Source organism: Macrobrachium nipponense, chromosome 10 (assembly GCF_015104395.2).
Source record: "Macrobrachium nipponense isolate FS-2020 chromosome 10, ASM1510439v2, whole genome shotgun sequence".
NCBI classification, from domain to species: Eukaryota; Metazoa; Arthropoda; class Malacostraca; order Decapoda; family Palaemonidae; genus Macrobrachium; species Macrobrachium nipponense.
Genome location: NC_087204.1, coordinates 57,046,978 through 57,062,136, shown reverse-complemented (window position 1 = coordinate 57,062,136; position 15,159 = coordinate 57,046,978). Strand labels below are relative to the sequence as shown.

Below are 15,159 nucleotides of genomic sequence, written 5' to 3'. Positions count from 1 at the left end.
TTCGGTTCTCTCTGTCCCATTCACCTTTGGGGGTACAGAGAGAGCGGGAGAGCGGGTAGGGATCTCAGATCCCACAAAGCCTTGGAATGAAGCACTAGAAGAGGGGACAGGAGAAGATCCAGAAGCACCCAAGGAAAGACTTGGGCGCCCGACACACCTACCTCAACCAACAAATCCTCCACCCCTACCGCCATAGGTTTCGATGTTAAGGTCCAGGGCAGCGACGTCCGGGACCGACTCCTGGGAGGCTACGACCCCAAAGGATTGCTGGAGGTCTTGCTGGATGGAGGCTATCAGCGGGGCAGCGGACAAGGGGTCAACGTAACCAGTCGACTTGTTTCCCGCGGGGAAGATCTGGACGGCCAGCTTCTTATCCAGAATGTAGGGCTGGCCTTTGGCGGCGTTCTTCCCGAAGCCGCCCACCACGCTTTCAGGGTGGCGAGGGCGACTTCCCTCACACCGGTAGCCTGAAAGAAAGGCAAGATTAGTTTCCAATGGTGGAACGGTTGGGGTTAACAAACTTACGACTAAAAGTTGTTAGTAAAATGATAAGTAAGCCTATAACGGACTTACCCCATCTCCCAGCTGACCGACCAGGTCGTAGCAGATGGCGCAGGCTTCAGGGTGCCAGACGATCATCTCGTTGTAAGACGTGGCACAGGGGGCGTGAGACCTACACTCATCATGTCCACAGGGGTCGAACAGCGTCGCGTTACACGCTGGGACCTGGCAGTTGGTAGCCTGTAAGTGGAAAGATACATGAGTACCAGGTAGAAACACTTACAGTCTAACAGATGCTCCGCCTGTGCCGGAGCGATAAAGTTAGATTAAACCAGAGCCCCGCCAAAATACGTGTGGTAACCAGGTTGGTTGTGATCTCTAGGCTATAGCTCCGCTGATGGCGGAGACACAAAAGAGAAACCAACCAGGAGTGGTGGTAAAAGGGAAACCACGACGGAAAATGGCGGGGGATGGAAATAATTCAATCATATAATACAATTCATTGTAAAATTAGGGTATATCCTTAAAAATAGTGATGATAAAATAACCTTCCTCCGCCCGTCTACTAGAAGAGTGCGCGGGTAAGAGACAAGCTCTCTTCCGGTAGCGGGGGAGAGATGAAAGGATATAGTAGGCAAGCAACCGACCACTAGAGGGGCCCACCCCGCCCGCTAGCGGAGCCAGTAACCCATAACCAAAGGTGCCCCGGCTGCGACGGAAGGCTCCTTTCGTATAGCGAGGCAGGTGGCTGAGCAACTGGGGAGGGGGGAAGGTCTCGGAGGAGAACACGGCGGGAGCGAGAGAGAGGGGGGAGGATGGCCTACTCCTCCCCGCCTCACCAACTACCGCATGGAGACTCGGTACCTGCATGAGTGGTCGCCCTATCCCCAAACCCCCCGCTGGGAGGAACCCCTGGCCGCCTCAGAGAAGTGGTGAGAAGGCAACTGCGGTTGTCATGACAACCAAGGGGTCCCCAGCTCCTCCCTATACCATTAAGGGGAGGGCGGGGGTAGGGTAAGGTGCGATGGGGACACGTGACCGCTAGTGGCCTAGGCCGCGAGCAACACAACCGTGAGAGGGCCAACGTGAACCAGGCGTACCAATACAAGGAACAAGCACCTAGGCTAGCCTAAACACCCTAAATGTAAATAAATAATACATCGAAAAGATGGAAAAGACACTTTTAGTAAAAGAGAAAGAAGCCCAGGAGGAGGCAGACTGTTCCAAGAAACAGAGGCCTACTCGGAGCCAGCGATAGCCGATGAAGAGCAAGAGCCGGGATGCTGGGCCGGAATAACAAAAATAGCCCTAAATACCAAACTAAGAGAAATGGTAGGAGGGCTTGAACTGCTAAAACTCGATGTAAAAACAATGAACGTAATAAAGTAAGCCCATAGTTATAAGAAGTCCCCAGTATGGAGACCGGGAATTCTTACGAGGCAGCATGGCGCCGCCACGAGACAACCAGGGAACCGTATATGACCCTATTAAGAGGAAAATACAGGTACCCGGAAGATAAAATTGTGGTAAAATATTACTTATGAGTTACTTAACTTAGCCGTGGCAATAGCTGAGCGTTCCATGGTAGAATACAGTGGTAAATCCAGAAATAGCACAGCACAAGAAAAATGGCGACTTGTCGCTAGCGCTAAAAATTAAGGATGTCCGCTAGGGGCGCTGCTGTCCGTGGCGTCCTCTAGTAGTAGTAGTAGAGGCTGCATCGCCCGTTGGTATCAGCTCTCTCTTGGGGGATTCTGATGGGAAGTTCTAATTTGGTGTTTTGTCTCGTGGTAGTGTTCCACACTCGCCCCCATTATCATACCGACACTTCTTTTTAAGAGTGAGCGAGTCAGTTTTACTGACATTTTCTTAATTTTGTTTTTCTCTGGTAATTTTAGGTTAATTTTACCTAGAAAGAATGATATTAAGGATCCTTTCATAGGCCGACACGAGCTGAGCCCAGAAAGCCTGGGTTTGCCCTCTTTTGGCTCGGAGTCTCCTTCGACTTCCAGGCTCCTTACCCTCCTTAGGGCAAGGAGAGGGAGGGAATCGATCTCGTTTGCAACGGAAGTACTCACGAAGGATCCTCCTCGGAGGAAGACTCTTCTCTCTTGTCCTGTTTAGATATCCTATCGTCTACTGGATGTAACTGGCTACAAACGCCTCCCTTCGTCTGAGGCCAGAGGCTCAAGGTGGAAGAGTTCCTTCCACCCTTCTCCAGTCTCCTGATAAACTATTGTGGTTTGTTCAGGATCCTCGGGCAATGTAGCGACAGCCGCCGCCAAATGCCATACAGGCGAGAAACGCCAGAGGCAGACAGCTCGAATAAACGTTTTTATTGTCTGAGGCGGAGAAGGAGCGGGCCTCCAACCTGGCGCAAATGCGCAGGAGAACAGATCGGACAGATGAGAGTGTCCGGTGTGGACATCGCCAGCCAGGCGCGAGGCGCTAGGCGCCAATCAGGCGCAAGGCGCCAGCCAGGCGCCTTCCATCTGCCAGCCTCCTTCCAGGCACTAGGCTCCAATCAGGATTGAGGATCCTTCCAGGCGCGAGGCTCCTTCCAGTAAAGAGAAACCTAAAGCTCTGTCATGTAAGAGGGCTAGTCCCCATTGATATGATACAGGTAAAGGCTCTGCCATATAAGTGGGTCAGCCCCCATTGGCACGATCCGAGAAGGCTCTGTCGCGTAAGCGGGCTAGCCCCCATTGACACGATCCAGAAGGGTTTTTCAGTCATAGGTCCCTACCTCGCTGAAACTCTTGAGGCATGCAGACTCATAGACAGTAATCATGAAGTCTTCTGCCAAGCTCCAGGCGCGAGGCTCCAGCCAGGCTCTAGGCGCCATTCAGGCGCGAGGCTCCAGCCAGGCGCGAGGCGCTAGACAGGCGCTAGGCGCCTGCCAGGCGCGAAGCACTAACCAGGCTCCAGGCTTCCCCAGAAGAGATCTATATCAAAGAATGCCCTGGCCCTCTTAGAGACAATGTGATCTCCAAAGCACTTGATAAGTGTATTGATGATTCCTTCAAACAGCTGAGAATTAAAAGCGCATGAAGTGCAAGCTTTTCCGAATAATTGTTCTTTCCTTAACAATATGTCATAAGGACATATTAGCTGTCACATACGGGAGATGCAACTCTGTGTTGACTTCCCATTACTCGAAGGATGTCAAGATACCCTAAGAGAGACCCTTCTCTCTTGGTTGATACGTGTCTGCAGATACGTTGCAGGGATAGGGAGCCGATACTGATCCTTAACTAGTGAGTTAAATTTTATTTAACGTCGTGTTTTTTTTGGGGGTTGTTTTGAAAGGAGTTTGGGGATAACTCTCTTCAATTTATGCACTAACCCTCGTGTTAGGATCAGGTGATCGGGATCAGTGTTGTGCTCCTTTATTATGCCACTAGGCATAGGCATATTGTCATGTAAGTGGATAAGATCCCATTGACAAAGGCCATCAGGCTCTGTCGAGTAAGTGGATAAGACCCCATCGACAGACCCACAAGAACTCTTAGCCATAGGTCACATCATCGCTGAGGCTCTTGAGGCGAAGCAGATTCCTAGGCTTTAGCCATGGAATCTTCCGCCTAATCAAGTAGGAACCAAGGTTTTATTTATTTATTACCTACAACGCATGTTCTTTACCTGTTTATTCAGTTATTAGCTGTCTCTTACCCTCCACCAAGGGTGCCAATCAGCTAAGTATATATCTGACAGGGAAGTTACATGTATAAAAATGATATTGTTAAGATACAATAAAGTTTTATACATACTTACCTGGCAGATATATACAATTAAATGGCCCACCCAGCCTCCCCTCAGGAGACAGGTGGAAGAGAAAATCTGGTTCTAGAACGGTAATGGTTCCTATTCCTGCCACCCAGCAGCAGGGCGATAGATCACCTGACCTACCTGTAGCTTGTGCCGCGAAATTCGAATTTCTGTCGGGGACGACGGAGTCTATAGCTAAGTATATATCTGCCAGGTAAGTATGTATAAAACTTTATTGTATCTTAACAATATCATTTTTATTATAAAAATTTCATTTTTATGGAATTTTTGTATACATGCATCTGTTTTTGGTATATATTGTTATGCAAATTGTACTTTGATTGGATTTAAAGCACATTTGTGCTATGATGCCTAAGTGCCACTTGTTCTATTTTTTAAATGAGTGTATTATATGATACCCCAGTATTCATTATAAAGTTGAAAGGTACAGTGACATTGAGTAATTAAAATTTTGTTTCTTTTGCAGAATTCATTCGATTCCCTATTTTACCGATGGAAGTATAGAAATTTCTTCATTTCTCTTCTCATTGTCCTTGTTTGTGGCATCATCTTATTGGGTGGCACACAGGTATTGTTGAAATATAAACTTTACTTGGCATTGGGTACTATATTAAATTTATTAAAAATTAGTTTCAAATCATGTGTGTTCATACATAGATATATACATAGTCAATCCATGCACCTCCAGCTCCAGTATTAGCCTGACAAAATTATAAATAAAGGTTATAGAGTACCGCATAATTAAAAAGGTTTGAACCCTTTGTGAGCTGTCGTCGTCAAATGACAACTACTTATATTAGCTTTTGGGTAAGTTCCAGGTATTGTCCCCAGGCAGTTAACATTTCACGCCATACAGTTTGAATGAATTTTGCTGGAAAAGTGTTCAGATTACTTGGCATTGGGTACTATATTAAATTTATTAGAAATTAATTTCAAATCATGTGTGTTCATACATATATATATACTATTTTATTTTGCATAATCCATGCACCTCCAGCTCCAGTATTAGCCTGACAAAATTATAAATAAAGGTTACAGAGTACCGCATAATTAAAAAGGTTTGAACTCTTTGTGAGCTGTCGTCGTCAAATGACAACGACTTATATTAGCTTTTTATTGTAGTGTCTTACCGAACAATTATACAGCCGTGATTTCCACGAGCGGCAGGAGACTAAATTCAAATTTAGCGCGTAGGCGTCGCCAACACTGGTGGTGATGACGTCATCTCCCTCCACTCGCGGGAGAACCAGGTACAACTGCCCAGGTGAATCCAATTCTTTTCCTGCCGGCGTCCGGTGAACATCGGTGGTTGGTGCGGTTGGATGACTTTGCTTCGCTTTTTTCTAGTGGATTTGATCTTCGGAATTGGTGAAGTACTCTTTTTTTGGCGTTGTTGTTTATTTGAATACTATTTAGGCGTTGCCATGTCGGATTCTAGTCCGTCGGGAGTTAGGTTTTGCATCTCAGGATGTAAAACTAGGCTATCCAAATTAGAGTATGATTCTCACACTAAATGTGTTAAGTGTAGGGGACAGGTTTGTTCAGCAGATCGAACATGTAATGAGTGTAGTGATTGGACTGATTCTCAATGGAAGTTTTTTAGGTCATACTCGGAGAAATTAGCGAAAGACAGAATTAGGAAAGCAGCGCATAGGGAAAGAAAGCTTAGCTCTGCTTCTTCTTGCGATGCATCTGTTCCTTCTGTTTCTCCTCAAATTATGTCTCCTTTAACTACACCTCCTATTCCTCCTACTAATCCCACTTCTCCGGCTTCCCGTGTAGTTTCTTCCGACACCATTGCCAGTCTTGAATCGAGGTTCGATCAGAAATTTTCGGTACTAGCGGATACGGTTATGCAACTTGGTAATTCGGTTAAGACTTTTTTGGAGAAAGCGGTTTCAGGTAAGAGTGTAGTTGAGGGTGCGTCTGTCTGTCCTGACACGTCTCCTAGACAAAGGTCACTGTCCAGCTCCCCCGCACCGGGGAGAAGACATACCGGAAGTCCAAGGGAGTAAATCGGGAGTTGCCCACAGACAGGCGCCTCTCTTGTTGAACCTGTTGCGCCTCAACAGGACTCAGTTAAGCGCTGGAAAGGTGTTGCGGTTAGACCCCTTTCGACTGATTCAGGCGATTCGTCTCCAATCGCGCGGCGCTCTTGCGAGATTTCGCCCATTTCGCGTCCCTTAAAGAGGCGTTCAGGCGCCGATTCTTCGCCTCCTCCAGTCAAGCGGTATAAGGAGCCTGAGAGTAGTGTTGCGCCGCGGCCGTTAGCGGCCTCGTTTTTTCGCCTCAATTCTGTTCCTTTTTCGGCTCCATCGACTAGTAGAGATTGTGGTAGAGCTGTAGCTAGCCGTTCTAAGGGTGTTTCATTAGGCGCTTTCTCGTCTGTTATGCCTGATGCGCCTGTTTCGCCTGTTTCGCCTCGAATTTCGGCGGCTCCGGGCGAGGCGCAAGTAGTTATTCCGCCTCCTGCTGAACATTTAGGCTCTTCCAAGCCTCAGTTAACTGTTTTTGATTCGTCTCTGGCGCCTTTGCGCAAGCAGTTAGAGATGTTAACCAACTGGATGAATGAGTCCAAGGGTGGTTCGAAGCCTTCAGATCCGGTTGTAGTCCCGTCTACTTCTTTGGCGGTATCAGAGAATGAGGAAGAGGTAGAGGAGGAGGATTCACATCACCTTTCGTGTTATTCACGTCTCTTAGGTTTCTTCTGGTATCTTATCCAGATTATTTTGGAGAAGCGGCTCCGCGCTCCCCCAACTTCGACTTTTTTTGACGAGGAGGGAAAACTTCAGACCCTCCCTCCTCCCAAAACTTGTTCTATCTAAAGCGGTTAGACATTCGTTGAAAGAGACGGAGAAATGGATGTCTATGAAAAGAGACTTAGGGAAGGCGCTGTTTGCTTACTCTCCCTCTTAGTTGCTTCGTAAGAGGTATAGGTTTTATGTAACTGGGGAAGCTCCTTCTCTGGGAGTTTCTGCCTCCTCCCAGGGAGACTTCTCCAGTTTAATCGACTCCTCTAGAAGATCTGCTTTCGCCGCAGCGAAAGTTTTCTTTACAGCGCCGGAGTTGGACCACGTTGTAAAGAACCAATTTAAACTTTTGGAAGTCTTTAGCTTCCTTGATTGGACTATTGGCGCTTTAGCGGCCAAGATCGAAGACTGTCCTTCTCTTTCACAGGATTTAGCGGAGGATTGGATTGGTGTTCTGTCCTGTGCGGACAAATCCATTAGGGATGGATGTGATGAGTTAGCTTCGCTCATTGCCTTTGGTACCCTTAAGAAAAGGCAACTTTGGTGCTCCTTTGCTTCTAAAGGGGTTACTTCCCAACAGAAGTCTGCTCTCTTGTTTGCTCCTTTTGTGAAAGATAACTTCTTTCCAGACGATGTAGTGCTGTCAATTTCGTCGGCACTAGATAAGAAATCTACTTCGGATTTGCTGGCTCAGTCTACTAAGAGACCTAAAGCTCCTTTGGAGACTGTTCCTTCTGTTTCCCCTCTGACCCAAGCGCCTTTTCGAGGGAGAAAACCCAAGCGCTTCTTTCGGCAGGTTCCTCGCTGTTCCACTTGTCATGTGGATTTGACTGTGGTGCATATTTTGGTGGAGTGCCCTCATTTTGAAACCAAACGTAGAGCTTGTTTGCTGGCAAATAAGTCTCTTGCCGATATTTAGGTGAAGGTGCTCTGGGCAGAGCAAATTATATGCATTTTTAAAAATATTGGTCTTTTTTACGAAATGTAGTTTTCTTTTAATTATTTTAGGCTTCTTTTTTTGGTTTTTATGAATGAATGATTTGTATGTTAGATCGGTTGTGTGTGTGTTTGTTTGTGTGACTGACTTTTTTTATTCTTAAGATATATATGCGCTGAATGGCCCCTCGGCTCCGGCGCTTGGCTATGTGCCAAAAATTTTATAATCTAATCTAATCTCAGTCAAAGACCTCGGCCAAGGTTAACAAACCTTCCAAATGAAAGCTCGGTTCTTCATGCACCAGTGGGAGGCAGGCTGGCTCTGTTTTGGGAGGAATGGGAAAACAGAGGAGCAGAAGCCTGGGTAGTGCAAGTACTCAAGTTTGGCTTACCGTATTCCTCTCATTTCACCTCCTTCGCTCTCACCTGTGCCAATTCCATTCCAGGCATACTCTCCGGGCTCAGACAAATTTCTGGCGCTAGCCGCGGAAGTGGAAGCGCTCATTCTCAAAGAAGCTATAGAACAGATAGAAGGGGAATTTCCTCCAGGCTTTTACAATCGCCTTTTTGTAGTTCCCAAGTCATCAGGGGGCTGGAGGCTGGTTTTGGATGTGAGTGCCCTGAACTTGCATGTCCAGAAAACAAAATTTCATATGGAGACCACTCGGTCGGTTCTGGAGTCCATCAGACAGGGGGATTGGATGGTTTCTCTGGACATGCAAGACGCTTATTTTCACATTCCGATTCATCGCAAATCTCGGAAGTACCTGAGGTTCATGTTCGAAGGCAAGGTGTTTCAGTTTCGGGCGCTTTGCTTTGGACTGGCGACCGCTCCTCAAGTTTTCACCAGGGTTCTATCCCCGATAGGAAGCTGGCTGCACATATTAGGAGTAAGAATCTCCCTCTATCTTGACGATTGGCTTCTCTGGTCGGAATCAGAGAGTCGGTGCATGAAGGACCTTGGAACAACTCTGGATCTTGCCAGAAAGTTAGGAATTCTGGTCAACAAACAGAAGTCCCAGTTGGTTCCATCTCAGAGCATCCTTTATTTGGGGATGACTCTGAATGCTCAAGTTTTTCGGGCTTTTCTGTCCCCGAAGGGGGTCCAAGGCTGTCTGGAGACAGTTCAGGAGTTCTTGGACAAAAAGGTAAGTTCTGCCAATCAGTGGATGAGGGCTCCTGGGCAAATTGACGTCAGTGGAGAAATTTGTGACGTGGGAAGACTGCACATGAGACCGCTTGCAGTTTTTTTCTGAGAGCCTCTTGGTGCAGGAAGAGGCAACCGGACTCGATTACCTTTCCTGTCACAGACCAAATAAAAGAGGACCTAAGGTGGTGGCTGTCTCGGGCAAGATTGGAAGAAGGGTTAGATTTACGACCCATCCTCCTGAACCTACAGTTCTTTTCCGACGCATCGGACACAGGTTGGGGAGCCCTGCTGGGAAATCAACGTGCTTCAGGAGCTTGGTCGGAGAAGGAGAAGAAGTTCCACATAAATGTAAAGGAACTTTTAGCAATTTTCCTGGGGCTCAGACAGTTTCGGAAACTTAGTAGAAGGTCAGGGTAGTGGCAGTACATTCGACAACTCCATGGCTCTCTCGTACGTGCGGAAACAGGGGGGGACTCAGTCTTTCTCTCTGTACGAAGTGGCCAAGGATCTCCTCCTGTGGACAAACGAAGCGAATGTTCAGCTAGTCCCGAGATTTGTTCCGGGAAAGATGAACGTCCTGGCGGACGAGCTAAGCCGTCAACAGCAAGTGTTACCTCTGGAGTGAACTTTGGACGACAAAATTTGTCAGAAACTTTGGCGCCTTTGGGGACGACCGTCCATAGACCTGTTCGCGACTTCAAGGAACAACCGTCTTCCTCTCTTTTGTTCTCCAATTCCAGATCCTCTAGCTTAGTCGGTGGACGCAATGCTGTTGGATTGGTCGGTCTGGAAGCTTATGCATTCCCTCCGTTCGATCTAATGAAGAGAGTGCTGAACAAGTTTCATGTCGCACAGCAATGTAACACTGACGTTAATCGCTCCCTTTTGTCCCAGGAAAGAGTGGTTCCCGGACCTTCTCCAGTTGTTAGTAGACTTCCCCAGGCTTCTTCCTCCAGAGAAGTGGCTTCTCAAACAACCTCACTTCAAAAGGTTCCACCAAAACCTGTCCGCTCTAGCTCTGACAGGGTTCAGACTGTCCGGAATCTTGTCAGAGCGAAAGGGTTTTCAAGAAGAGCTGCAGAAGCTATCGCTCGTTGTAGGAGAGTCTTCTAACAAACTCTATCAAGGGAAGTGGAGAATCTTCAGAGAGTGGTGTAGAGGTGCTAAAGTCTCTACTTCTGCGACCTCTTTAACGGAGATAGCAGATTTTCTTCTATTTCTTAGGGAGTCTAAGAAACTGGCTCCTTCTACGATCAGAGGATATAGAGCCATGCTTTCTTCATTTTTTCGACATCGGGGTTTGGATATTTCCTCCAATTCAGATCTGTCGGACCTCATTAGGTCTTTCGAAACCACTAAGCTCCCTCAGGATTCAGTGGCTTGGAACTTAGATGTGGTGCTTAAGTTCCTCATGGGGCCACCGTTTGAGCCTTTGAAGTCGGCTTCACTCAGGAACTTGACTAAAAAGACTCTTTTTCTTATTGCACTAGCTTCTGCAAAGCGTGTCAGCGAATTGCATGCTTTAGACAAAAGAGTCGGTTTCTCTCAAGGCAATGCTGGTTTTCGGTATCTTTGACCTTCCTAGCAAAAAACTAGAATCTGTCTAGTCCTTGGCCGAGGAGTTTTGTGGTTAGGAACTTATCTGATTTGGTTGGACATGAGGAGGAAGAAAGGCTCTTATGTCCAGTCAGGGCAATTAAGCAGTATCTTCTTGCCACTAAGGAGGTTAGAGGCCAATCTTCTAACCTCTGGACCTCGGTTCAAAATCCCTCTCGTCCTCTTTCTAAGAATGCTATATCGTTCTTTATTAGAGAGCTTGTCAGGGAAGCTCACTCGCAGTCCGAGAACGACAATCTTTCCGTTCTGAGAGTTAAAGCTCACGAGGTTAGAGCAGTGGCAACTTCTTTAGCATTTAAAAAGAATTTATCTTTAACTTCGATTCTTCAGAGTACGTTCTGGAGATCGAATTCGGTTTTTGCGAGCCATTATCTCAAAGAGATAGAAACGGTTTTCGAGAATTGTAGAACGTTAGGTCCGGTGGTGGTTTCTGGCATGGTGTTGGGAGAAACGGCACAGGGGTCGTCACCTCTATGCTAACTTTTCACCTTGAAATAGGTTGTCGAGTTCAAGGGAAGCTGGGGGTACTGAGTACCTGGGATACTCACCAGTCTGTTAGGTCAGATTTTATAATGGTTGGGTATATATGTTTTTAAATCTGGTGTTGGTGACAAATGTTTTGTATGATTGAATTGCTGGTCTTAGCCCAGGGCAAGGGCAATCTTTGTTATTACTATCCTCCGTCAGTCAGCCTTGACTCGCTTGAACTACGGAAGGATTCCACTCCTGTAGAAGCTAACTTTGGTCAAATTCCAATTCCTCTACAATAGTAAGAAGAGCACCGATCAGTCTGCTGTAGCTCTCTTACAAGGTAAGGTACAATAGACACCTCGAGTGTTTACTGGTATTGTAATAAATGTAACCATTTAGAAATACTAGTGGTCCACTGAATCCCACCTTCCCATAAATGTGTAATCAGCTGTATAATTGTTCGGTAAGACACTACAATAAAAATGAAATTTTCATTAGAAAATGAAGTTTTATTGTATACTTACCGAACAATTATGATTATACCCACCCTCCTCCCCTTAGGTGTACGGATGGGCAGAAAGAATTGGATTCACCTTGGCAGTTGTACCTGGTTCTCCCGCGAGTGGAGGGAGATGACGTCATCACCACCAGTGTTGGCGACGCCTACGCGCTAAATTTGAATTTAGTCTCCTGCCGCTCGTGGAAATCACGGCTGTATAATTGTTCGGTAAGTATACAATAAAACTTCATTTTACTAATGAAAATTTCATTTTGGTTAAGTTCCAGGTATTGTCCCTAGGCAGTTAACATTTCACGCCATACAGTTTGAATGAATTTTGCTGGAAAAGTGTTCAGATTACTTGGCATTGGGTACTATATTAAATTTATTAGAAATTAATTTCAAATCATGTGTGCTCATACATAGATATATACTATTTTATTTTGCATAATCCATGCACCTCCAGCTCCAGTATTAGCCTGACAAAATTATAAATAAAGGTTATAGAGTACCGCATAATTAAAAAGGTTCGAACCCTTTGTGAGCTGTCGTCGTCAAATGACAACTACTTATATTAGCTTTTGGGTAAGTTCCAGGTATTGTCCCCAGGCAGTTAACATTTCACGCCATACAGTTTGAATGAATTTTGCTGGAAAGGTGTTCAGATTACTTGGCATTGGGTACTATATTAAATTTATTAGAAATTAATTTCAAATCATGTGTGTTCATACATAGATATATACTATTTTATTTTGCATAATCCATGCACCTCCAGCTCCAGTATTAGCCTGACAAAATTATAAATAAAGGTTACAGAGTACCGCATAATTAAAAAGGTTTGAACCCTTTGTGAGCTGTCGTCGTCAAATGACAACTACTTATATTAGCTTTCAGGTAAGTTCCAGGTATTGTCCCCAGGCAGTTAACCCTCTTACGCCGGAGCCCTAAAAATCAAAACGTCTCCCGTATGCCGGGCCTGGTTTGGAGTGAGCGCGGAAGTGGAAAAAATAATTTTTTCAAAAAATTACAGCGCGCGTACTTTTTGAAGATTAAGAGTTCATTTTTGGCTCCTTTTTTTGTCATTGCCTGAAATTTAGAGTGCAACCATCAGAAATGAAAAATAATATCATTATCATATGTAAATAATGCGATATATGGTAGCGAAAAAAAAATAAATTCACACATAATTGTATTTAAATCACGCTGTGCAGAAAACGGTCAAAGCTAACCAGTTTACGTTTTTTTTTGCGTTGTATTGTTACACTAAATTGCAATCATTTTGTATATAATACATTGTAAAACAATAAAAGCAACACCGGAAAAATATTATCACAAAATGATGTACGAATTCGTAACGAGCGGACGTAAAAAAATGTTATTTTCAAAAATTCACCGTAATTCTAAATAATGTTCTAGAGACTTCCAATTTGTTTCAAAATTAAGACAAATGATTGAATATTACGATACTGTAAGAGTTTTAGATTATAATTGCAGATTTCGACCATTTCGGACGAGTTAAATTGACCGAATGTCGAAATTTTAATATATATATTTTTTTATATGGACATATTTCGAAGATGAAAAAGAAAAAAAAAAACTACAACCTTCAATTATTTTTTATTGTATTCTTCATGAATTTGCGCACATTTTGATATATGAAACTCTATAAAAAGGCTAATATTGAAAAGGAGCAAATAGTTAGGATAATGCCATGTACGTATTTCGGAGACTTGCGGCCGCGAATCGGCGCGCGGAGTGAATAAAGGTATATTTTTCAAAAAATTCACCATAAAATCCACAATATTGTTTTTAGAGACTTCAGATTTGTTTAAAATCAAAATTGAAGAAAAATGACAGAATATTACTAGGCCGTAAGAGTTTTTAGCTTACTAAAAACAAAAAAAATTGCGTTTTTCAACTATTTCGGTAGAGTCAATTTGACCGAAGCGTCGGTTTTTTTTTCTATTTATCGTGATTTATATGCAAAATATTTCGAAAAAAAAGAGAAAAAGCTACAACTTCATCATTTTAGTTGTATTCTACATGAAAATTACGCACATTTTCATATATAAAACTTTATGTAACAGCTAATTTTAAATGGTGCAAACATTTCGACAATCGCACAAAAAAATTCTGATTTTTTCGGAAGTTACCGCGCGAACGTAAATGTTTTTTTTTTTCATAAATTCACCATAAATCGAAATATTGTGCTAGAGACTTCCAAGTCGTTGCAAAATGAAGGTAAATTATTGAATATTACTAGAATATAAGAGTTTTAGCTTACATTGCGTTTTTTCGACCATTTCGGTAGAGTCAAAGTTGACCGAAAGTTGAAATTTTTGCACTTAACGTTATTTATATGAAAAATATTTCAAAAAACTGATAAAAGCTACAACCATGGGTTGTTTTTTGTTGTATTGTGCAGGAAATTGCGCACATTTCCATATATAAAACTTTATGTAACGGCAAATTTAAAAGGGTGCAAACATTAGGACAATCGCACGAAAAAATTATCGGAAGAGTTATCGCACGAACGTAAGGAAAAAGTTTTTCATAAATTCACCATAAATCGAAATATTGTGCTAGAGACGTCAATTTGTTGCAAAATGAAGGCAAATGATTGAATATTACTATAATGTAAGAGTTTTAGCTTACAATTGCGTTTCTCGACCATTTCTGTAGAGTCAAAGTTGACCGAAGGTTGAAATTTTTGCACTTATCGTTATTTATATGAAAATATTTCAAAACTGATAAAAGCTACAATCATGAGTATTTTTTAGTTGTATTGTGCATGAAATTGCGCACATTTTCATATATAATACTTCATGTAAAGGATAATTTAAAATGGGTTTCAAAATTAATTTATCAAAGGACGAAATAATTTTCCGAGATGTGTCACTTGATACTTTTTAGTGCGATAAGAAAGAAATTCGCGCTTGCGCGCGCTGCGTAGCGATTGTAAACAAAAACAACGCCTTGATCCGTGAACTCCCAGCATCCCCCAAGGGCGCGTTGATACAAAATTTTTCGGCTGTATGGCCTATAAGTATTTTTCCGCGAATTTTTAAAAAAAACTTTTTTGAAGCCGACGTATGATACGTCCAATCGGCATACGGGAGACATTTTGACTCGACGTTTAATACGTCCAATCGGCGTAAGAGGGTTAACATTTCACGCCATACAGTTTGAATGAATTCTGCTGGAAAAGTGTTCAGATTACTTCCATGGGCAATAAATAAATATAATATGCGTATAGCTAATTGAGACAGGAGAGAAAGATAATCTTTACATGAGATGTCGAAGAGGAATGTTGTCCACCATTTGCATCCAAGGATGTGTTGTAAATATTTTACGACAGATATACTCAGAATTTGTTACTGATTTTAGTTCTTATCTGTTATTTAAAAAAACCATTTATAACTTCGTAAAATTATCATATTTTTACG

The 15,159-nt window shown here is 43.6% G+C and overlaps 1 protein-coding gene across 1 annotated transcript in view; it reads left to right on the top strand.

Moving 5' to 3' along the window:
* The window catches only part of LOC135223631 (exostosin-2-like), a gene marked incomplete in the record, with an annotated part of 647,541 nt that overhangs the window by 79,733 nt on the left and 552,649 nt on the right, over positions 1-15,159 (top strand). The window contains 1 exon segment of the mRNA XM_064262245.1: positions 4,757-4,858. Within this exon segment, the coding sequence (XP_064118315.1) occupies positions 4,757-4,858 (102 nt within the window).